Source organism: Prionailurus viverrinus, chromosome B3, assembly GCF_022837055.1.
Source record: "Prionailurus viverrinus isolate Anna chromosome B3, UM_Priviv_1.0, whole genome shotgun sequence".
Lineage (NCBI taxonomy): Eukaryota > Metazoa > Chordata > Mammalia > Carnivora > Felidae > Prionailurus > Prionailurus viverrinus.
The window spans coordinates 31,520,113-31,545,277 of NC_062566.1; the positions used below are offsets into that span (position 1 = coordinate 31,520,113).

The 25,165-nt window shown below is 49.8% G+C and overlaps 1 protein-coding gene across 9 annotated transcripts in view; it reads right to left on the reverse strand.

The window, feature by feature from the left end:
- The window catches only part of PAQR5 (progestin and adipoQ receptor family member 5), a 74,327-nt gene that overhangs the window by 20,056 nt on the left and 29,106 nt on the right, over positions 1-25,165 (reverse strand). For 2 of the 9 annotated variants that reach the window (XM_047861794.1, XM_047861796.1), the window contains 5 exons: positions 23,969-24,060; positions 20,751-20,895; positions 3,315-3,442; positions 2,203-2,280; positions 928-1,133 (listed from right to left, as the gene is read on the reverse strand). In XM_047861794.1, the coding sequence (XP_047717750.1) occupies positions 928-1,133; positions 2,203-2,280; positions 3,315-3,442; positions 20,751-20,895; positions 23,969-24,024 (613 nt within the window). In that variant the 5' untranslated portion in view covers positions 24,025-24,060. Of the gene's footprint in view, positions 1-927; positions 1,134-2,202; positions 2,281-3,314; positions 3,443-3,749; positions 3,963-13,764; positions 13,921-18,671; positions 18,698-19,691; positions 19,792-20,750; positions 20,896-23,968; positions 24,061-25,165 lie in introns of those variants that run through there. The other 7 variants (XM_047861798.1, XM_047861802.1, XM_047861795.1 and 4 more) reach the window with 7 other exon arrangements.

Here is a 25,165-nt window from a genome sequence, read left to right on the forward strand (position 1 = left end):
CTAGCCAGGTGAGTCACTGCAGGAGGGGAGCAGGTGTTGGGGGGGAGAGGATGAGGACAGTCGCGGGCGCGGGGCCGGACGCGGTGTGGACCTCAGGTGGGCGGTAAACCAGAGATGGCTTTGGGAGTGCCCGGTCCAGAGGTGTCGGGGGATGGCGTGGGCACGAGGGAGATCACCCTAAAGCGGGACCCCGCGGCAGCAGAGGCCCAAGGACTGATGGGGAGCTTGCCCGCTGACGGCAGAGCAGAGGAAGGCAGCCAGCAAAGGAGGGTGAGAACATGGAGAGGCCGAAGGAGAACGGGGGAGTGATGGGATGGGGGCCAGAGAAAGGGGAGTGGTTTGGGGCGCACGGCGCCCCCCCCCCCCATCAGAGGCTGGGAGAGCTCTCGGAAGAGCGGCCCATGAGGCCGCAGGGACCCGGCAGCCGGGAGGAGGCGGCGCCCTGGCCTAGGACAGCAGATTGCTAAGTTTGCCCAGATCTCGCAGGCCGACTGGTAAAACACGGCCAGCTACACAAGCGTGCAATTAAACAAGCACGTTTGCAGAAGTAATAACTTCCAGTTAGTGCATCTACCGTCTCTGCACAGACGAACTTACTGCCTGATGGTTCACGACCGTGTGTCTCTCCCCGCCCGCGTTCAGGGACGTCTGGCTCCAAGTTAGCCGCGATGGGAGTCGTTTACGCCGCCCGAGTCGGCCAACACCACAGAGCAGGGCCCTTGTCCCCAGACGATCGGTCGTTAGCATTTGTCAGCACACCCTTGGCCCGGCTGCTTACCGGACACTCGCTGTGAACCCGGATGGGGCCCGGGCGTCCCCGTGACTCTTCCGCAAGCCCGGCAACGCCTTCCGGTGGCCCCAGCAACCAGGGGAAGGGGCGAGGAGCTCGGCCCCGGGCAGGGGAGGACAGCGCGGGCCCCCACGTACCCAGGCTGAAGAGGTTGACGGCACCGTAGTCCAGGAAGTAGCAGATGTGCCGGGCGTTCTTGGACATGGAGTTGAAGGTATGTGCACAGCTGGACGCAAGCGGGTACACGCAGCTGGTGCCCATGTACACAAACAGAGGCCAGGAGTAGCTGTCATTCCAGATGTCTGTCACGTACAAGGCGGTCACAAACCTCCACGTGAAGAACCTGGAACACAGCGCGGCCCACTCGACCTCTGCGGCGGGGGGCTCCCCTCGCACCCCCCCCACCCCTCCCCAGACTCTCCGTTGCCCTCCATTGCCCTGGGACAACTGAACCCCGTGTGTTCTCACCTCAGTGAAACACCAGGCGTGACGGAGGGTGAGTGGGATCCTTTTGGGGTTGGAAGTGGGCAGGAGGGGCAAGAGGAGAGCATTTAGGTTCGTCTAGCCCGGTCTTCGCCCCGCCTTGTAACCACAGAATCTCTCTTACAGCATTTTGCCTGAGTCCTTCATTGAGCTGACACCTGTCTCCCCGGAATCTCTCCATTGGGTCAGCCCTGGTTCCCCCTCAACGGGACCTCGGGAGAACAGCCTATCCCATACCCGAGGCAGTCTTCGTAACCCTCCCCCACCTCTTTGAACGTCACATTAAATAACCTCATGACACTCAGCCACTGCCCATAGGAGTGGTCGGCCTTGTCACCATCCCTGTGGTTTGTCTAAGTCCCTTTGCAGGAAGGCTCTTCAAAGAGAAGCATCCTCCCGGGGTGGCGGGGGTGGGGGTGGGGGGCTGCTTGAAAGTCTAGAAGATGCCAGGACTTTTTTCTCCCTCCTCTCCATGCTATTCCCTCACTGCCACTGCAGCCCCCATCCCGAGTGGCCTGGTCCCATGCTGAGGCTCAGCTGAGCCTGGGTCTCTGGGCCCCACCTGTACACAGAGACGCGGCACAGCTCCGCCTCCCGTCTGCCTCACCCGCGACCCGGGCAAGGGGGGCCCTGCCTGCAGGGTTGCCCTCCACCACAAACCACTCCTTCTAGAAAGCCGGCCCCTCTGCCCACTGGCTCTCTCCCACAGAGGGAGACTACAAAGCATCTCTGGCTACACTGGCCATCTTCCTCCTCCTGTCCCAGCAAACACAGGCCTTCAGCCATGTGCTGGTCTCAAAACCTGTCTTATCATCTCGAGATGACTCCCCGGCCCCACTTGCCCAGGGCGTCTCTCAGACCCTCCCCGCTCCGCGTCACTCAGTGGTGACCACCTCTCTCAGGGGCCTGGCAGTGGCAGGATGTCTTACGCAGAGGGGGGCCTCAGCCAGAGTGGCTCAGCTTTAGGACCACCAAGAAGTCGCCCCACAGGGATCTGAGCACCGGAGCTTAAGAGAAACAAACAAGGATGGTCAGGCCAGCCCCCCTGGCGGCACAAACTTTAAAACAGCCGAAATCACCCGTGGTCCCTCCGCGCAGCCCGAGAGGTTTGTGGCCAGATGGGGATTGGAGGGAAGAAAGCCAGGGCAGAGCAGCAGCAGGGAAAGCCTGGGGGCTGGGGGTGCTCACATCACCGGGGGGGGGGGGGGGCTCTGAGAGGACCCACAAGAAGCAGGTGACCCGGCACCTCCAGGGAGAACAGGGGCCGGGGGAAGAGACCACCGCCATCCCCAGCTGCAAATTCTAATTTATTAGCATTTAAAGTATTTTTTTAATGTTTTATTTTATTTTGTTTTAATTTTTTTAACGTTTATTTATTTTTGAGACAGGGAGAGACAGCATGAATGGGGGAGGGTCAGAGAGAGGGAGACACAGAATCCGAAACAGGCTCCACGCTCCGAGCTGTCAGCACAGAGCCCGACGCGGGGCTCGAACTCACGGACCTCGAGATCATGACCTGAGCCGAAGTCGGACGCTTAACCAACTGAGCCACCCAGGCGCCCCTAATGTTTTAAATGTTTATTTATTTTTTGAGAGAGAGATAGAGGGTGAGCGAGGGAGGGGCAGAGAGAGAGGGAGACACAGAATCCGAAGCGGGCTCCAGGCTCCAAGCTGTCAGCACAGAGCCTGACGCGGGGCTTGAACTCACGGACCGTGAGATCATGACCTGAGCCGAAGTCGGCCGCTCAACCGACTGAGCCACCCGGGTGACCCTGGAGCTCGTGACATTTTAACCAGGCGCTGGAGCAGGGGAAGACTGGGGAGCCCCCAGGAGCCCCCTGAATCCTACCAGAATCCGTGTGCTAAAGCTCGCCCAGATATAGGCCCCAGCAACTCCCAGCTCCACGCCCATGCGCCATGGGGGCGTCCCCCAACATCCCAGCATGGAATCTCAGCCTTCCCAACCCACCCTGGGCTCTAATGAAGCCCCAGTCCCCGGGGCTCCCGAATGAGACGGCCGGTCAAGGGGGCTGGAAGGTACCAGAAGGGCAGCAAGTGAGTCCAGATGTTGAGGGTCTCATTGGTCATTTGGAAAAGGCTGAGGACGCAGGCCGTGGCGGAACTCTGCGGATGCCGGTAGCCAAAGAGGATGCCCTGCTCATGGAACACCTGCAGGGGGCGGAGAGAGAGGGGCACCGAGGTGAGGTGAGAGGGCGGCGAGAAAGTCTCAGGAGGAGCAGCTTTGGTAGCACCTAGTGTCCTCTCGGGCTGTGCGCTTGAACCCTGTAGCCTGGACCCCTCGACCCCAAGTCCTCGAGCCGTCAAGCTGCTTCCCTCTCCCCGCTCCTCTCCTCCTTCCCGTAAGTTCTAAAATCCTTCCAGATTTCCAGAAGCCCGCAGCGGCTGGAGGAGAGAAGTTAAGACCCGGACTCCCTTTGGGAGCCCGGCCCGTCTCTGCATTCCCAGGCGCACTTACTCTTGTCATGAATATTGGCTGGTTTTGCGCCCCTCTGCCTGGGGCCTACAGCCCGGTCTTTGGGTGCCTTCCCGGCCGGAGGACATATATGCCGTCTGCCCGAGCCGACATGTCCTGGATGTCAGGGGCTGCTGGGAAGATCTCTGCAGAAGATCCCCGCTCAGTGCCAGGATATATTCACCAAGGCGCTTCATAAAGGCCTTTTGATGATGAAGACGGTGATGGCATTAGCCTGGGATGCGGGCAGAGCGGAGGCTGCCACAGCTGGGCCTGCGTAAGCCCCCTCCCCCATGTGGCCCACCTGGCAAGTCTCTTGGTCACCAACCCCAGGGGAGAGAGTTGGGCTGGTCAGCTCACATATGGGTGTCAACCCGCCCGGAGAGCTCCATTAGAGCCATTAAAAAGGGTAATTGTATGGGGCACCTGAGTGGCTCAGTCGGTTGAGCGTCCGACTTCAGCTCAGGTCATGATCTCACGGTTCGTGAGTTCGAGCCCCGCGTCGGGCTCTGTGCTGACAGCTCGGAGCCTGAAGCCTGTTTCAGATTCTGTGTCTCCCTCTCTCTCTGCCCCTCCCCCGCTCGCACTCGCTCACTCTCTCACTCCCCCTCAAAAATGAACACTAAAAAAAAAAAAAAAAATTTTTTTAAGTACAAAATAGGTAACATGTACTATATCTTGAGGTTCTGAGTCAAGTGGAGAAAGTCAGGGGTTATTAGGATAGAGAGTCAAACCTGGGCCCCATGACCTTGAGCCAGCCACGACTCTCAGGGCTTTAGCGTCCTCACCTATAAAACAGGGAGTACATTCCCTTCCTAGTTCAGTTCTGGGTTAAACTGGTCAACCGGGGGGAGGGGGACCCATGAAGTTGGTTCATGGTCCAGTGGAAAAATACTATTTGAATTAGGTTTGGGTCTTAGCTGATTAATGCGATTTGTTCCGGTTTCTGATTCACCGTTCAATTCTGCTGACGTCCCCGGTTTGCAGTGGACAGGCATCAGTCCCGGGCAGCAGAAATCCTGGCTCGCAGCTACCCACCCCCCACCCCCAGGGCTGCTGACAAGGAGGCAGGTGGGCCCATGGACTTCAGCTCTGTACCCGTGAGAGGAGGGTGGCCGTGCCCGGTGGGCATACGACAGCCCTGCAGCGGAAACTGGGGGTCTATTGTCCGTCTCACATTAGTCTTCCCTTAAAAAAATTTTTTTTTGGAGGGCGCCTGGGTGGCTCAGTCGGTTAAATATCTGACTTTGGCTCAGGTCATGATCTCACAGTTCGTGAGTTCGAGCCCCGTGTCGGGCTCCGTGCGGACAGCTCGGATCCTGGAGCCTGCTTCGGATTCTGCTGTCTCCCTCTCTCTCTGCCCCTCCCCTGCTCCTGCTCTGTCTCGTCCTCTCAAATATAACATAAAACATAAAAAAAATTTTTTTCAAGTTTTTTTTTTTTTGAAGGCATTGGCCTCTTATGAAAATGTAAAAATTCCAGAAAGGAGCCATTGTTATTGATGATTCACTGCTTCACATGAATGAGTTTAGCAGATCTGTGCAGGAGGAGATCTCATGACAAGGGGCTCGCAGAGCACTGGGCATGTGGGGGGCGGGGTGGTGGCACACAGGGCAGGGTTGGAGGACAGTCTGGACACAGGGCCCACAGGTGGGCAGTGGACGGACAGGAGGGGAGGGGGAGACCACCTACATCTTGCCCTGGGTGATTCGGGATGTGACTACTGTTCTCTCTTTGGATCAGAAGATGCTGACATAGTCCAAAGCCAGAGGGGAACAGACGGGCTAGGAAATTCACACGCTGGACAACCGGACCACACTTAGGAATCTTGCCCCAGACCTGGCGGGGTTACTTTACCACCAATGCCAGGATTGGGCCCATATTTAAAGAATCTCCTCTGACCTGCTATCCTGACCCCAGATAGGGATGGGAAGCCCACTAACCATGCTCTAGGGGCAGGATTTATTATTTTTTTAATTGTTTTAAATGCTTATTCTTGAGAGAGAGACAGAGACAGAGCATGAGCAGGGGAGGGGCAGAGAGAGAGGGAGACACAGAATCCGAAGCGGGCTCCAGGCTCCGAGCTGTCAGCACAGAGCCCGACGCAGGGCCCGAACCCACGAACTGTGGGACCATGACCTGAACTGAAGTCAGATGCTTAATCCACTGAGCCACCCAGGCGCCCCTATAGGGACAGGATTTAAAGCAGCCCCTCCAAAAAAAAAAAAAAAAGAATAAAGACTGGATAAAAGAAAGGGAGTCCCTCAGCCCTAGAACAGCGATGTTCTGACCTGCCCCTACCCTCCTCAACTTGCACCTCAGTTTATTAGGCCAAAATGCTAGACGCACTCTTGCCCCGAGGCCCTCTGAACACGGGGAAGGAGCGGCATTCTCTCCATCTTCCCGCCCTGGCCTTAGCAAAGTGCTCTGCACAGAGTAGATCTTAAAAGAAGACACGCTACATAAATCTAAACAACCAACGGGACATTTGAAAACAATTTGGTATTCACGCCCAGTCTAACCCCACAAGGCAAATTGCAATCATTGCCTTAGTGCTCCAGAGCTGGGTCTCATTTCCAAACAGCCCTAGGTTAGCAGGTGCTGGCTAATTTGCACAGCAGGATTGATTTGTAGGAATCCACCCCGCATCCCTAGTTGTAGGCTAGGCAATTTCATGTAAAATGAAATCAAATTGTGTGCGCAGCCTATTATTTAGAAGTGAGAGCCCCCCGGTACCCGGGGTGGAAGGACAAATCAGCGGGTTTTCCTCTTAGTGCCTGCCAAGGCTTGGCTTCCCAGAAAGACCCTGTGCACCTGCCAGTTGAGCCCGAAATTCCACTGCGACGCTTTTAAACCCTTGGTTTTCCTAGCTATTAAACTGCAAATCACCTGGGGAAAATAATCGAACATTCCGGCTAGCGGTAAATAAGGGTGGATTCTGACAGCCGGCCAAGAGGGTCAGGCGCTGTCGGTGTGGCAATCTACATTTCCCGTCCAAATCTCAGGGAGTCCTCATGACCTTGGGAGGGAGAGCCTTTCATTGTCCCCATTTCACAGAGAAGGAAACTAAGGCCCGGGGAGCTTAAGACATTTTCCCAAGCTCCCAGGAGTAGGGGGAGCAAATCTGAAAGCTGCATGCAGACCTCAGACTTCACTTCCTTGGCCTCTTACCCTTTCATTGCTGCTGCTCAGAAGGGCTCTTGTAGGAGACGAAGTGCTCATCTTTAGGCCTGTGTTGTGATTTGGACTGTCAGGTGCTTCTCTGAGCCTGTTTCTTCTTCTTCGGGGTTATAGGCTGAATCGTGTCCCCCACAAAACTCACATGTGGAGGCCCTAACCCCCCAGTAACTCAGATGTGACCGTATTTGGAGACAGGATTTTTTTATTTTGAGAGAGAGACCGAGCGTGAGCAGGGGAGGGGCAGAGAGAGAGGGAGACACAGAATCCGCAGCAGGCTCCAGGCTCCAAGCTGTCAGCACGGAGCCCGACGCGGGGCTCGAACCCACGAGACCGTGAGATCATGGCCTGAGCCAAAACCAAGAGTCGGACACTCAACCGACTGAGCCACCCAGTCGCCCCCAGAGACAGGGATGATTCAAATGAGGCTATTAGGGTGGTCCTGGTGCAATCTGACTGGCGTCCCTCAGAAGAAGGGGAAACGGTAGGGGCGTGTGCAGAGGAACCACCACATGAAGGGGCATCTGCAAGCCAAGGAGAGAGGCCCCAAGAGAACCAGCCCCGCCAGCACCTTGACCTTGGACTTCCAGCCTCCAGAACTGTGAACTTCTGTTTGTCCAGCCAGTCTGTGGCACTTTGCCATGGCAGCCCGAGCTGGCCAAGACCGGCAGGGACACCGGGTGACAGTGTCCCTAAGTTGGTGCCCCTCAAACGCTCTTGTGCGGGTGTCGGCAGATCGCCTGGGGTTCTTACGGCGAATTCGGTGGGACTGGGGGAGAATGTGCACTTCTCGCGAGGTCCCAGGGCATGCCGCTGGTGACGCTGCTCCTGGTCACGGCCCGTCCCCCGCCTCCACATCCGACGGTCACCTCCCTGCCCAGAATCCAACTCACTGCAAAAGGGGGACAAGATACGCCTGAAGACATGGGCATTAAAAGCCAGAGCAGGAGAGAGAGACCAGTGAGGAGTTCAGTGAGGTGTTTGTGGGCGGAAGGCACAGAGATTATGGAGAAGGAAAAGGGAAGGCCACTAACTGATGCATCCGTTATAACCTGCCATTTAGTGAGCGCCTGCAGGACTGAGCTGGACGCTAAGCCACTGGCTCGTGCAGGACGGGCCGTGCTGAGTCCTGGCAAGAGACAGCACTTAGGATCTCAATTAGAATACCATAAAACCGCTTATACACAAGTCACATGCAATTACGAGAACCACAAATACGTTGAAGTGACAGCCAACCGTTGTTGGCATTAAGCGATTACAGTTACGGGTGAATGTAATTTAGGACACTGGGGTCGCGTTTTTAAAAACAGAAGTGCCCAATGTTCAGTCCAGTCGAAGGATGCTTTTTGTAGATGCACCACAATACTCATAGACAATGAAGCCGGGGCGCCTGGGTGGCTCAGTTGGTTAAGCATCTGACTCTTGATTTTGGCTCAGGTCATGATCTCATGGTCATGGGATGGAGCCCCGTGTTGGGCTCAGTGCTGACAGCGTGGAGCCTGCTTGGGATTCTCTCTCTCTCTCTCTCTCTCTCTGCCCCCCTCCCTCTCTCTCTTTCTCTCTCTCTCTCAAAATAAATAAACATTATATAAAAAAAAAAGAAAATGAAGCTAAATTTATTTTGGCTGAACACAAAAGATGTATAAAAAGTCAACAAATTACCTATCACCATCTAGGACAGAGGCTCCCAAGGATATTAGTGATTTAACGGACAGGAACGTGAAAAAGGACACATACGATGTCTTAAAAAAATAAATATCGCTCAATGCAGGTTGGGCGTACCGGGGTGAAAGGTCCCCTTGAATGGCCAGCACCATACACAGCACTGACCTACGGAAGAAGCAAGGAAGCTGAGACAATGGAACATTCCACTGGTTTCACATTTGTCGTAAAAAGTCAGTCTTTGATTTAAGAACTAGGAAAACAATTTTCAATTTTAGGCACTGACTGAAAAACCTGCCATGGGCTTGGTGTGGTAACATGACTGGAAAGTCTACGGCAGGCAGAATAATGCGCCCCCCCCCCCAAAGATGTCCACACCCTAATCCCAGAACCTGTGACTACGTAAGGTGACACGTGACACGGCAAAAGGGAAATTAAGGTCACAGATGGGATTAAAGTTGCAAATCAGCTAGCCTTAAAATAGGGAGATTGTCTGGATTATCCAGGTGAGCCCCGTGTGATCACAGGGTCCTTAAAGGAAGGAAGGAGGAGGCGGCAGAAGAAAGGGAGATGTGGCCATGGAAGAATGGTCAGAGATGCTACCTGCCTGCTCTGAAGGTGCAGGGAGGGGCCAGGAGCCAAGGACACACGTGGTCTCCAGAAGCTGGAACAGGCAAGAAAACAGACTCTCCCCTAGAGCCTCTACCAACACCATGAGTTTAGCCTAGTGAGACCCATGTCAGACTTCTAACCTCCACAACTGTAAGACAATAAATTCATCCTCGTTTTGAAAGCCACCCAATCTGTGGTAGAATCTTCTCCAGCATGGGACATCTCGCGGAAACACTCATCAGAGGTGACCATAAACTACTCTGATTCACACAATGAGAATGCCAAATAAATGCCATTAAACTCCTAGATTTAATCTAGGCAAGATGCAAGGTGATGGAAAGAAATCAATGAAACAGAGGGTCGTCAAATACAGAGTAAGCCTCATCTTTGGGACGAAATGACATTAATGCGAGTCTGAGCTCTTCACAGGTATTCATTACGGGATGTTGTTAGCAAAAGCCTACAAAAATATTGGGGCTTGGGGCGCCTGGGTGGCTCAGTCGGTTAAGCATCCGACTCTTGATCTCAACTCAGGTCTTGATCTCAGGGTGGTGAGTTCAAGGCCCACGTTGGGCTCTACACTGGGTGTGAGGCCTACTTAAAAAGACAAAAAAAATCGGGGTGCCTGGGTGGCTCAGTCGGTTAAGTGGCCGACTTTGGCTCAGGTCGTGATCTCACAGTTTGTGGGTTCAAGCCCCGCGTCGGGCTCTGTGCTGACAGCTCGGAGCCTGGAGCCTGCTTCTGTTTCTGTGTCTTCCTCTCTCTCTGGCCCTCCCCCGTTCACGCTCTGTCTCTCTCTGCCTTTCAAAAATGAATGTTAAAAAAATTAAAAAAGAAAATCAAGGTTTGGCTATTTCACTTCTAACGGGATTCAAAATACATATTTATTATCATAGATACGTAGAGGATTTTCCTAAGCCAAAGGAGCCACATGTGAAATATGTAACAAAAATGACATTTAAACACAACAAAACTCAAAAAAAGAAACAAAACGTCCGTGGACCATGAAAGAGAAGATTCGCATACAAATAAGCAGGAAATTAACTTCCATGCAGATTACTTTTCTGAACATTATACAGTATAATTTTGACTAAGCAAAATATTGCTATTTGAAGTTTTCTTTATGATAACTTTTTTCTTGAAAAAAAATCAAATTTAAGTGCTGTATGGGTCTATATATTGTTTTAAAAGAGAGTAAAGAGAGCCATATAAAAATGGTAGTGTATATTAAATTTAAATATTTAATAATTTTTCTTCTTAACTTTAATTATTATATGCAATTTCATTATGCTTGAACTTGATGTGTAGAATTTATAGTTCACTTCTGATTCTAAATAAGGCTTTAAGAATGCATACATATGCATATATATGCAACATATATATGTACATATATATTTTTCTTTTTTTTTTTTAAGTAGGCTTCATACCCAGTGCAGAGCCCAACGCAGGACTTAAACCCATGACCCTGAGATCACGACCTGAGCTGAGATCAAGAGTCTGAGATTTAACTGACTGAGCCACCCAGGCACCCCAAGAACATTTTTTGATAATTCCAGTTACTATACTTGAGCAGAACTGAGCAGAAACTCAACAGAATCTTCTCCCACATGAAATTAATTAAAAAGAAAGAAAAAACACAAAGACTCAGTGACTCAAGAACAATGGTGTATTTGGAATCATTGTTAATAGAGCACTAATTATATGATAATGTTGATTACGGCAAGATAACCCATAATTTTGCCGAAATAAAGGCAAAAAATAAATCTTATGGACTAAATGTACTAATTTATAAATTGCATATGGTTTTTAAACATTTTTTTAATGTTTATTTATTTTTGAGAGAGAGAGAGACAGAGCGTGAGGTCGGGAGGGGCAGAGAGAGAGAGGGAGACACAGAATCCGCAGTAGGCTCCAGGCTCTGAGCCATCAGCACAGAGCCTGACGAGGGGTTCGAACTTATGAACCGTGAAATCATGACCTGAGCCGAAGTCAGATGCTTAACCGACTTGTATAACCAAATTGTACATGTTTTTATTTTATTACTCATCCAAACATCACTAATGCATCGACGTAACATCCAGATATGTACAACAATAATTAAGTTTAGTTGTCTTTGATATTTTGCTTTCGCTGTATAAAAATTAGAGCTTTACATATACTCTTTTGGGATTATGACGGGATATTTGTCAAGAGAGAACAGAACCATTCCGCCTGTTTGCCAGCTCCATATGTAACTTTTACATTCAGACATACAGTCTGTGGTCGCTATGGTTCTCCTGATTCAGACCCAGCGCACGTTAGGAGCAGACCCTGTTTTATTGGATCATCATGAGGAGACTGTAAGATACAGACTGTCAACCCCGTTTCACAGAGGAGGAAACTGAAGTTCAACGAGAGGAGTTTCCAAGGCCATAATTCATAGCAGAACCAAGAGGCAACCGCTAGTTTGTTCGCTCGCAAAGCCCATCACACTTCGCTGCATCCACCCTAGTGAAACTAGCGATTGCTATAGTCGGTGGAAATGCTAAGTGTTATCAAAGTTTTCAGAAGCGAGAGGCCACTGGGCCCAGAGTAACGGAGGAAGCACCTGGAAGAATGGTTGGAGACCCTCTGGTTTGGGACGAATGATGGTCAGTTAGATGTCACGAAAGATCCTTCTGACTAGAGCAATTAAAGTGCTGGATGAAGTCTGCATCGAAAGCCGGATAAGCGTATCAGCAAAATGGCATAAAAGAAAGAGCATCACAAAGCCCCCAGGAGCCCCGTGCGGTAAGCTGCCTTCAGCATCAGAGTTTCTGCTGCCAGACCCTGCAAATAAGAGGTGAACCCTAAGGCCCATCAAAGGCAGACTTGCCAGGAAGGCTAGGACTCTAAAGGCAAGGGAATGTGAAATAAACCCCACCAGGCAGAAAAAAAATAATAAGGAAACTATCTCCCTGAAACAATCTCTCCCCAGAATTTAGAGCCACCAGCTAGATTGCATGCATACAGGCTTCTGATCCAAATCCACACTTACATCTATGGTCCAAGAAATCTCAAGTGGAGCAATTAAAGTGGTTACAAATAAATAGAGGTGGAAGGTTTGTGGCTCCCTCCCATAAGTAACACAAGCAAATGCAAATCCTTTCTGGGGAATTTCTGCTTCAATGCAAGCATGCACAAGCAAACAACACTAGAGACATTGAAGTAAAAAGTCATTGAAGGGATAAATAGCAGACTAGATCTAGCCGAAGAGAAAATTAGTCAACTGAAAACAGATTCCAAGAAAGCAGTCCAGAGAGATTGAGGGGTAGAAACTATGAAAAACTGGGGCGCCTGAGTGACTCAGTTAGTTAAGTGTCCAACTTCAGCTCAGGTCATGATCGTGCTGTCCCAAGTTCAAGCCCCACATTGGGCTCTGACAGCTGACAGCTCAGAGCCCGGAACCTGCTTCAGATACTGTGTTTCCTTCTCTCCCTGCCCCTCCCCACCCCCTCCCTCTCTCTCTCTCTCTCTCTCTCTCAAAAAGTGAATAAACATTAATTTTTTTTTAAACCAAATAAGAGACAGGGTATGTTTCTCCAAAACGAGAGAAATACAACGGTTTTGTTGTGATCTATGAAGACAAACTGAGAAGCTTCTAGAATGGTTTTGATGTTGCCGGTCCTGAGATCCAAGAAGTTAGGTATGGCAGAGACAGCTGGCCAAATATTCCGTGTGTCTTCTGACCTTTCTCAGCCTTTTTGGCAGTTAGGTCGGGGCCATGTGACTATCTCTGGTGAATGTTACATCTACCCAGAGTGCCTTCTGGTGGTAGAGACTATGATGCACTTAGGAGGGAACCCTTCCCTCCTTCAGAGCTGAGCCACTTGTCCCTCTATGGGAACTGCTATTGGCCAAAGGCCACCCCAGTGACCACGTTATGCTCCCTGCCCAGAGGCAGCACGCATCCACTGATGATGATATGAAATCCTAGCCTCCTTTTCTCATTTGGGACAAGTCTGAAGGACCAACCCCATTCCAGAACATTCTGTGTGATCAACTGAGGCCTGGCCCTTCCTGCCTAGCCCAACGTTTCATATTACCATAGCTACAGTAGCCATTAAACGAATCAATATAGAGCATATTTCTAGGTATTAACTGTGAAACAAGTGGTGGAGAAAATCAAATGTTAAAAGGAAGGAAGAAATAAGGATGTAAAACGCAATGCAAAGAAAGCAAGAAAGGAAATAGAGACAATAACTAGAAACCACATAAGATTATCAAAATGAATGGAAATACGTCAATAATCCTTATAAATATAAACAGACTAAACTATCCAGTGAAATTGACAAATATTATCAAACTTGGTAAAATCCAACCATGTGCCATTTACACAAGATACAGTTAAAATATAAGGGCAGAGAAGGATTAAAAGTCAAAGGAAGGAAAGAAAGAAACCAGACAAATAACAAAAACAACAAAGCTGGGTCGTTATTTGACTATGAGAGATTCTGAGACAGAGAACAGAACTAGACAGAAAGAGAATCACTACAAAATAATAAGAAATTTACTTCACCAGGAAGATATTATATAAATTTGGATGTACCTAAAAAACATAGGCTCAAAATCTATAAAGCAAACATTGACTGGGGATGCGTAGGTGGTCAGCTAGTTAAGCGTCCAACTCTTGATTTCGGCTCAGGTCTTCATCCCAGGGTCATGAGTTCGAGTCCCGCCTTGGGCTCCACACTGGGTGTGAACCCTACTTAAAAAAAAAAAAAAATGACTTGTCCACAGGAGTAATTCACAAATCTGCCACCGCGGTGGAAGATTTTAACATATCTCAACTATGACTAGATCAAGCAGAACAAAATTAGTAATAATATAGGGGCGCCTGGGTGGCGCAGTCGGTTAAGCGTCCGACTTCAGCCAGGTCACGATCTCGCGGTCCGTGAGTTCGAGCCCCGCGTCAGGCTCTGGGCTGATGGCTCAGAGCCTGGAGCCTGTTTCGGATTCTGTGTCTCCCTCTCTCTCTGCCCCTCCCCCGTTCATGCTCTGTCTCTCTCTGTCCCAAAAATAAATAAACGTTAAAAAAAAAATTTTTTTTTTAAAAATTAGTAATAATATAAAAATACTGGATATTACAGGACATATATGCAATACTGCCCCCAACAACTGAAGATTATGCATTATTTTCAAGTACATTTAGAAGATTTATGAAAATTGATCATGTGCCAGGCCATAATGCTATTCTGAACAAATTTCAAAAATGGGAATGATACAGAGGACATTCTCAGGCCACAATCAATTAAATTAAATCGATAACAAAAACTCCCAACTTTGGGGAATTAAAAAAAAAATACACCTAGACTTCTAAGCAATTACACATTACATAAGAAATCAAAACAGAAATTAGAAATGAATTCAAACAGGGGCACCTGAGCGGCTCAGGCGGTTGAGTGTTCGACATCAGCTCAGGTTGTGATCTCACGGTTCGTGAGTTCGAGCCCCACATCGGGGGCTGTCAGTGCAGACAGAGCCTGCTTTGGACTTTCTGTCCCCCTTTCTCTGACCCTACCCTTGCTTGCTCTCTCTCAAAAATAAATAAACATTGGGGCGCCTGGGTGGCGCAGTCGGTTAAGCGTCCGACTTCAGCCAGGTCACGATCTCGCAGTCTGGGAGTTCGAGCCCCGCGTCGGGCCCTGGGCTGATGGCTCAGAGCCTGGAGCCTGTTTCGGATTCTGTGTCTCCCTCTCTCTCTGCCCCTCCCCCGTTCATGCTCTGTCTCTCTCTGTCCCAAAAATAAATAAAAAACGTTGAAAAAAAATTAAAAAAAAATAAACATTAAAAAAAATCTTAAAAAAAAAAGAGGAAAGGAATTCAAACAGCCCATGTGGGCTGCAGTTAAAGCAAAACTTAAAGGAAATAATACGTACTCAGTTGTTTACATTAGAAGGCAGAGTGATTCACTTAAAAAGTTAGAGCAGGCACAACAAAAGGAACCCAAAACAGAAAGAAAATCGTAAAAAATAACGGACATTAGAGATATAAAATACATAACAGAGCGGCTCCGCTGAGCCACCGATCCACCTTTTTTCAGGTAGAATTTAATATTCTCAATTATTGAAAACCAGAAAGAAAAGAGACAAACTGACCAGATTCATTCAGAGGAGAAAAAAAAAAAAAGGAAACAAAACCACAACTGTGTCAAAAAAACACAGAAAAGGCATTTCATGAGATCCAATATCCTTTCATGATAAGAAGACACTCAACAAAATAGGGATAAAACTTCTTCAACCCAGCAAAGGCCACCTATGAGAAACTCAGAGCTAATGTACCTCGTGGTAGGAAATGAAATACTTTCCCCTTACAATCGGGAGCAAGATAAGGACGTTTGCTCTCATCACTTCTCTGCAATGTCAATCATAGTGGAGGTTCTAGCTAGGTCAACTGGACAAGGAAAAGAAAAAAAAGGCATCTAAATAGGAAAGGAAGATGCAAAACTATATTTGCAGATGATATGATCTTACATACAGGAAATCCGAAAGGATCCACTAAAAGACTGTCAGAACTAATACATGAGTTCAGCGAGGCTGAAGGATCTATCGATATACCAAACTCAGTTTTATTTTTATATACTAGCAATGAACAATCTGAAAGAGAATTTAAGGGAATAATTCCATGTGCAACAATATCAAAAACGATAAAATGCTTTGGAATAAAGTTAACAAATTCTGGTCTTGTTTTTATGATTTTTTTTAATGTTTATTTATTTTAAAATTTTTTTTTTCAACGTTTATTTATTTTTGGGACAGAGAGAGACAGAGCATGAACGGGGGAAGGGCAGAGAGAGAGGGAGACACAGAATCGGAAACAGGCTCCAGGCTCTGAGCCATCAGCCCAGAGCCCGACGTGGGGCTCAAACTCACGGACCGCGAGATTGTGACCTGGCTGAAGTCGGACGCTTAACCGACTGCGCCACCCAGGCGCCCCTAATGTTTATTTATTTTTGAGAGAGAGGGAGGGAGCGTGTGCAAGCGGGGGGGAGGGATAGAAAGAGGGGGAGGCAAAATCCCAAGCAGCCTCAGTGCTGCCAGCACAGGGCTCAACGTGGGGCTCGAACCCACGAACCGTGAGATCATGACCTGAGCCGAAACCAAGAGTTGGACGTGTAACTGACTGAGCCACCCAGGTGCCCCTAACAAATACTTTTAATGGTGTGAACCTGTACACTGAAAACTACAAAATATCACCGAAAGAAATTAAAAACCTAAATATAATGCAAAGACATCCCATGTTCATGGATTGAAAGACTTACTATTGTTAAGATGGTAATGCTCCCCAAATTAATGCATAGATTCAATGCAATCCCTAAAATAAATCCCAGCTGCCTGTTTGTTTGTTTTGCAGAAATGAGATGTTCCACTTCTGGGTGTATACCCCCAAAAATTGAAAGCAAGATCTCAAAGGGATGTTTCCACACCTCGGTTCATAGCAGCATTTCTCACAACAGCTACAACACAGAAGTCATCCGGTATCCACTGATGGAAGAATGAATAAGCAAAATGTGGTGTGTCGATACAATGGAATATGATCCGGCCTTAAAAATGAAGGAAATTCACAGGGGCGCCTGGGCGGCTCAGTCGGTTGAGCGTCTGACTTCGGCTCAGGTCACGATCTCACGGTCCATGAGTTCGAGCCCCACGTCGGGCTCTGTGCTGACAGCTCGGAGCCTGGAGCCTGCTTCCGATTCTGTGTCTCCCTCTCTCTCTGCCCCTCCCCCGTTCATGCTCTGTCTCTCTCTGTCTCAAAAATAAATGTTAATGTATTCTTTCTTTCTTTGTATTCTTTCCAGATACAAAGAATTATGGAAAATACACGGCAGGGACAGTTGCATAACAATTTGCATATATTTAACACCACTGAACCCTGCAGCTAAAATTGGTTAAGACGGTGAACTTTAGGTTAACTATATTGTACTACAATAAAAAAAAAAAATAGTTAAGCACAGAGTCACCACGTGATCCAACATCCCACTCCTGAGGGGGTGCCTAAGAGAACCGGAAACATGTCCACACAGAAACCTGTCCACAAATGTCCCCAGTAGCATGATTCACAACGGGCAAAAGCAGAAACTCAAGGGTCTACCACCTAATGAATGAATAGACAAACGGGCACATCCACGCAAGGGAATATCACTCAGCCATAAAAACAAAGGAAGCCCTACAGGGTACAGCATCGACGAACCTTGGAAGCATTGTGCCAAAGGAAAGAAGCCATTTGCCAAAGGCCACCTGTTGTGTGGTCCCATTTATATGAAATACCAAGATCAGGCAAATCCACGGAGATCGGTGGTTGCCATGGCAAGTGGGAAACGACTGCTAATTGGCACAGTTTCTTTCTAGGTAATGACAATGTTCTAAAATTGACCGTGGTGATAGTTTTGTGCAACATACGTCTTGTGTGCCGCCGTACTATAACCCACGGAACTACTTTTAAAGGAGGACTTGAGAGGCATGTGAATTATTTTTCAACAGAGCTGTTTTAAAAAAAAAAAAGGGGGGGGGCGCCTGGGTGGCTCAGTCGGTTGAGCGTCCGACTTCGGCTCAGGTCATGATCTCACGGTCCGTGAGTTCGAGCCCCGAGTCGGGCTCTGTGCTGACAGCTCGGAGCCTGGAGCCTGTTTCCGATTCTGTGTCTCCCTCTCTCTCTCTCTGCTCCTCCCCCGTTCATGCTCTGTCTCTCTGTCTCAAAAATAAATAAACGTTAAAAAGATAATTTAAAAAAAAAAAAAAAAGACCTGAGCTGAGATCAAGAGCTGGACACTTAACTGACTGAGCCACCCAGGTGCCCCAAAAGCATTCCTTTTAAAGTCAAGAACAATATATAAGGATCCCTGCAATCATTAACAACTCCCTAAAGTACCCAGACCTGTTTTTAGGCACAAAGGAGGCTAGAAATTCTGAGTCACACACCCAAATCCCACCTTCTGAGGAAAGGGACAAGCTGTCCTTTCCTGTGAGCGATCTCTCGGCCAGGAATGTGCCGGAATTATAACCCTGACGATGCCGGGAGGTGGTGCTCTGGCCCCCGCTGATGGGTGAGGCTCAGAGAGGGTAGGGAAGTCGCCCAGGCCACACAGCTCATTGATATACAAAGGGAGAGGCTATCCGGGGCCTCCGTATGAAACAGGTAATGGCAGCAACATTACTGACTGTTCACCATGTGCTGGGCTCCTCTAATCCTCCCCGTGACCCCAGGAAGCAGATACTCTCATCACCCTGCTTTACAGGTGCAGAAACTGAGGTAGGGAAAGGAAACATCTTGTCCAAGGTCCCTCCGCAGACTGAGCATCAGAACCCACAGAGCCCCCCGAAAGTAAGCTCGGTGTTTGTACCAGGTCTGTGTTAAATATTCATGCACGTCACGCATTTTTCTCAATCTGGTTGCATCGGTCTTAATAAGCAAAAACTGCTTGTTCCCTACTCCCAGCAAATCCTCAAATAAACTGACCTTCTAGGGGAACCTGGGTGGCTCAGTCGGTTAAGCATCTGACTCTTGATTTTGGCTCAGGTCACGATCTCATGGTCCGTGAGTTCGAGCCCCGCATCGGGCTCTGTGCTGACAGCTCGGAGCCTGGAGCCCGCTTCGGATTCTGTGTCTCCCTCTCTCTCTGCCCCTCCCCTGCTCATGCTCTGTCTCTCTCTGTCTCAAAAATAAACAAAAACATTGAGAAAAAAAAAAGGATACTGTCACCTCCACTGTCTATGAAGAACTGGACAGAGAAGGCGCGTTCATCTTCAGCCCTCGGGGGGTTTCTGGTCCCCATACTTCCGAAACCCACATCGCTCCCCAAAGCGCCCACTGAGACTTTCACTTCTCCTTCATGTCTTTCCTGGGCACATACTCTGAACCCAACCTTGACCAAAACGCCCAGGGGGACATCTCAGCAGAACCCATAATCCCTCCTCCCAGAGTCCCCGCACCTGCCCGGTGGTTTCCCGTATCCAGGCCTCTGCCCACACCAGTCCCTCCACCTGGCATGCTTTCCCGCCTCCCACATCCTACCTACCCTCAAGCTCATCTTAAAGATCTCCCTCCTCATGAGGCCTTCCCTGAGCCTTTCCTCTCCCACGACGGAAGGGACCAACCCTCCTCCGGGTCTTTTGGGACACACCCCGGCCCACTTTGCAACAGAAGCACTCCTGCATATTTTGAAGTCCTCAGGGGCGGGATTCGTACCCGATTATTCTGAGTCCCCGCACAGAGCAACACCTGGCACGCAGCAGGCAGGCAATAAACATTTCAAGAGTGAATGACTCAAAGAATCACCCCGTGCTCCCACTAACCACAGCCACGAGTGCTCTGGGGGCAGAACTGAGCGGTGAATCACAGAGGAGGAGACACAGCCTTGGGAGCACAGAGGGGGCGCCCTGGTCGGCAGCGTCCTGCGAGGTCAGCCTCATTTTTCATTTGTCCGTCCTCTGCCTCGTGTCCGATCGTGCCACCCCTGTGCCACCTTGCTGCAGTCACCTAGTTTCACGGGCTCTCGGGACAAAGTCTGGCCGTGGGTCTGCTCCTAATCTTCCACGCCTGGTGCTGAGCCACGGCAAGCTGGTGCGCCCCTCCTGCCCTGGAAAGAAAACATCATCTGGTCGCACCCTGAGCTCAGTGTCAACTTTCCTTCCTTTTTGACCGAAGATGAACAAGTGTTATCTCAGGGGGGACGTTTCATCTGGAGGATGTCACAGACAGAAGGGACACCTCCTTTCCACTCAGCGTGCCGTGGCTCACAAGCGGTGGCCTCGCCTAAGGCCTATTACAAATGCAGGTTATCGTATCGACGTGCACCAGGCTTTTTGGGGTGACCCCGTGTGAGTTCTCGGCCCCGGGAGCCCACGACAGGAGGGGGTAAGGCCCTCTTGACAACCCTGCTCACCCCCCCCTCCCCCCCCCCCCCCCCCCCCCCCCGCCAGGGCTGGCCTGAGCCTCCCACAAGTGATAAGGACAACGGCAAGGCCACACACGAGGTGACTCCGCCCCTGGCCTGCTCTCAAGCACCCAAGGGAGGGTCCCAAAGACACCTTCTACCCGGTCACGTGCCACTGGCTTCTTCTCTTCAGCTAGAAAGTGTAATCTCAATAATGACTTCCCGATACAATACAGATGTCACAGGGAGGGGTTACAACCCAGACAGTTTCAGGACCACTTCTGTTTCCAGGTGCCACGGAGGTGGGGAAACAGGAAGCTCTACTTCCCCGAGGGAGTCGGGGAGGGCCTTCTCGAAGAGAACGGGCCGGGCGGGAGCAGTCGGTTGAACCCCCGACTCTCGATTTCAGCTCAGGTCCTGATCTCAACGGTTCACGAGATCGAGCCCCACATCAGGCTATTCTCCGCCTCCCTCTCTCTCTGCCCCGCCCCTGCTTGCTCTCACCCTCAGGATAAATAGATCAACCTAAACAAAAATGTTTTAATGAAAATAAAAAGAGAATAGGCCTACACAGAACAGGCTGGCTGAAGACAGAATAGTCACTCCGGTGCAGACACCATGCCTGGCCTCCGCCTGGAACTCACCGGAACCAGAGCACATACCTGGGGCACCTGGTCGATGCGAAACAGCCGGGGGAGCTTCAGGCTCAGCATCTTGAGGTTGTGACAACTGCTCTCTGTCACCTGCTCAAAGTTCTGACATGGCCCGGGGTGCCTCTGGCCAGCAGCCGGTGCCCAGGATGCTCCCCTGAAAGAGGCCAGCGTGAAGAAATCCGGTCAGCCCCCGCCTAACTCCAGCTGGATCAAGACCATCAGGCTTTGAACCACGGAACAAAAACTTGCCTGTCATGGCAAAATCATCAGGCTTCCTTAAAACCAGCCGCAAAAATATCAGACTGCTGAGTCATTTATTCCAAGAGCGCTGGAGGGAGGTCATTAAATCATAATATGGGCGATCATAACATTTTAGAGCTGGAAGGGCCGTGGAGGCCACCCGGTCCCCTTGTGTTGCACATCAGGGTCAGAGGGGTGGGGTGACTTTCCCAAGGCTGCACAGAGAGGGGAGAGCTGGAAAGGCTGACTCTCCACTGCGTCAGGTGCTGCCCTTGGACGGACAGCGTGATCCCAAGTCTGGGTCCCCCCAGTGGGCAGAGGAAGGCAGGAGTCAGGCCCCGGGTCACCCAAAGAGAAGCAGCTCTTCCAGAAGGCTCCCGGGAGTGTGGCTGCCCCATGACACATAAAAGAACCAGACAGGCTAATCGGAGGCACTTGTGGGAGACAGAGCAAGTCCCAGTAACAAGGCCGTTTAAATGCAGGATGAAGGCTGCTTAACAGCTGCGAGTAAGAGGAATCCAGGCCTAAGAAACAGAAGCATCCAAGCTGGGCTTGGCCAAGAAAGGGCGGCGCTAGGAGTTTAGTTAACGCCTCTCCTGCCCCCATTATCGCTGAGTAGAAATCTGCCACCTCCTTAAAGCTCCCCCAGAGGAATTCTGTCCTTCCGCCTGAAGGTCCAGAGACCTTTCCTGCACCTCCCTCGTGTGGCACCAACCTCGTCCGCCTGCAGGCAAAGCCACCTGCCCAGGTGTCTGGGGAGGACCCTCCCGGGATGGTTGGCAACTCAGCAGGTACTGCCAGGTCGTCCTGGGCCTTCAGCAAATGCTTCTTTCACACCATTCGTCCCAGCAGTGCCGCTCACGCTCGGGACGGAAGTGTATTTTGGTTTCTGTAGCTTATACTTTTGCTCCCTACTGTGTAGTCCTTTACGTTCTATGTGTTCTTATCTGGGACTATGGTGCAACATGCAATGTATGTTTCATCGTCATAAAGTTGCTTCTTTTTCAAAAACACTGATGTAAGGGGCGCGTGGGTGGCTCAGTCTGTTAAGCACCCCCCTTCAGCTCAGGTCATGATCTCACAGTTCGTGAGTTCAAGCCCCGCGTCGGGCTCTGTGCTGACAGCTCAGAGCCTGGAGCCTGCTTTGGTTTCTGTGTCTCCCTCTCTTTGTCCCTCCTCCACTCGTGCTCTGTCTCTCAAGAATAAACATTAGGGGCACCTGGGTGCCTCAGTCGGTTGAGCGTCTGACTTCGGCTCAGGTCATGATCTCGCAGTCTGTGGGTTCGAGCCCCGCGTCGGGCTCTGTGCTGACAGCTCAGAGCATGGAGCCTGCTTCGGATTCTGTGTCTCCCTGTCTCTGCCCCTCCCCCACTCATGCTCTGTCTCTCTCTCTCTCTCTCTCTATCAAAAATAAATATTAAAAAAATTTTTGAAAAAGAATAAACATTAAAAAAATTTTAAAAAAAGAAAGGAATGCCATTCTGCTCCATGTGTCAATATGAGTGAAACTTGAAAACATCACACCAAAGTAAATAAGCCACTCACAAAAAGACAGATATTGTACAGTTCCCCTCATGCAAGGCACCTAGAGTGAGCCAACTCACACAGACAAAATGTAGATTAGAGGCCGTGTGGGGGGAGGAATGGGGTATTGTTTAATGGGTACTGAGTTTCCGTTTGGGATGATAGAAAGTTCTGGAAACGGGTAGCGGTGATGGTTGCACAACATTCTGAATGTAATGTCACTGAAATTTGCACTTAAAAATGGACAGAACGGTCAGTTTCATGTTGTGCATAGTTTACCACATTAAAAACTTACGTAATGTTTCCACATTACCGAATAATAAAGAAAATGCTTTTTTGAGAAAATAATTTTTTAAAGCGCAGGTACATTTTACCCAGGTTTAAAAAATAAAAGTTAATACTTTTTAAGTGTATTTATTTTATTTTTTTATGTTTATTTATTTCGAGAGAGATAGAGATAGCACGAGTGGGGGAAGGGCAGAGAGAGAGGGGGACACAGAATCCGAAGCGGGCTCCAGGCTCTGAGCTGTCAGCACAGAGCCCGACGCGGGGCTCGAACTCACAGACCGCGAGACCATGACCGGAGCTGAAGTCGGACGCTCAACTGACTAAGCCACCAGTCGCCCCAGTTTATGTGTTTTGAGAAAGAGAGAGAGTGCAGGTGGGGGCAAGGGGCAATCCCAAGCTGTCAGCGCAGAGACTGACCCGGGACTCGATCCCACAAACGGTGAGATCATGACCGGAGCCAAAATCAAGAGTCAGGACGTGTAACTGACAGAGCCACCCAGTCTCCCCCCAGATTAGTACTTTGCAAACAACATCGATGTGAGCAGGCCACGGTTCTCTCGGTTTTGCAGCCCTAAATCATCAAGACTCCCACACTCCCGGAAGCACCATGAATTCACCCAGTGGCAGGACACGAACGGAAGGTCCGGTACTGGGGGGACCCCAAGCACACCAGGAAAGCCTCCACAGACCTGCCCATCTTGGCCCTCCAGTTCTCCCTAGAGTAGCCTCAATGTCACGGGCAAGAAAAGGAAAAGAAACGGTCCCTTCCCGCCCAGCACACACCATCCAGGTAGGATGACCAGACTAAACTTCCAACATCGGCAGTAATCACAGTACCGGAATGACCAATTTCTTCCTTCAGTCACCGCTTACTGCACGTTTATCACGCGGCAAGTAAGGGGAAGGCTAAATGCCTAGGTGCTTATTCTCCATCGGCTGCTACAGCCTGAAGGAAAAGCTGAGACTTTAGGGAACATAAAAATCGTATAGGTTTGTGACATGCAGAATAGAGGAGGGTAGGCATCCTCCGTACATTCTCTTCTTTTACTACACAGGGGAACAAAAAGATTAGTAAGAGAGTCACTGTCCCCAAGAAATGTATAAAGAGAGAGATGAGACGGATAAGCACCCAACTGGCTGGCAAAAGTCGCCCTGAGAAGGAGGGAAACTCTTACCCACTCTGCACCAAGCCCGTGCTGGTCCCCTGCCCCATCTCATTTATCCTCACCATGGCCGTCTCAGGAGGCGAGGCAGAGTGGATAAGGGCCTGGGTGGAAAGGAAATAAGGAAAATAAGCTAGTCACCAAAGCCCACTGGCGTTCAAAGGCTCATTCGCCATTTCCCGTGCAACCCTGGGCAAGGAACTTAACTCCTGTGCCTCAGTTTCCCTATCTGTAAAATGGAAGTAACAGTAGCACTTTCTTCATGGGGGTGTCATTATAATTAAAAAAGAGAACTAAGGCACCTGGGTGGCTTAGTCCATTAAGCATCTGACTCTTCTTTAAAAAAATTTTTTTAAATGTTTATTTATTTTTGAGACAGAGAGAGAGACAGAGCATGAACGGGGGAGGGTCAGAGAGAGAGGGAGACACAGAATCGGAAGCAGGCTCCAGGCTCCGAGCCATCAGCCCAGAGCCTGACGCGGGGCTCGAACTCCCGGACCGCGAGATCGTGACCTGAGCTGAAGTCGGACGCTTAACCGACGGCGCCACCCAGGCGCCCCTCATTTTGTATTTTATAGGCAGGAAAATGGAAGGGTAGAATAGCTATGGGGCTTTCCCAAGATCACACAACTGGTAGCTGGTAGAACTCGGATTTGAATCAAGGTTATTCGAAGCCCTAGGACTTAATTTCCCTTTGCTACTGAGAGACGATGGAAAATACAGAGTGTTTATGATGATGTTGATGACCTAGAGGCTGGACGATGGCCATTCCTGTCTGTTGATCAGGTTGAGACAATATCTCAGGTAAGACTTGACCTTGCTCTTTCAAAAGCGGGAGATTTCTCACGTCATGTTTTTCTGGCAAGGAAATAAGAACTCTTCCGGTAAAACATTGCCATGTTGCACCTGAAACGTAAACTTTTATGTTTGCCGAAATGGCGAAACATCCCTGGATGGTCACGGGAAGTCCTAAAGCATGGCTAATGCTTCAAATGTTGTGGCCGTTGTTAATTACTGCAGATACAATTGAACAGAAAATGAACTCACTGGTCTCTGGAGCCACTTTCCATCATAAGCCAAGCTCCCAATTTCACCAACACCATAAAAACCAGAACGTAGGGGCGCTTGGGTGGCTCAGGTCTTGATCTCACAGGCTCAGGTCATGATCTCACAATTCTTGGAGGGAGCCTCGTGTCCGTGCTCAGCATG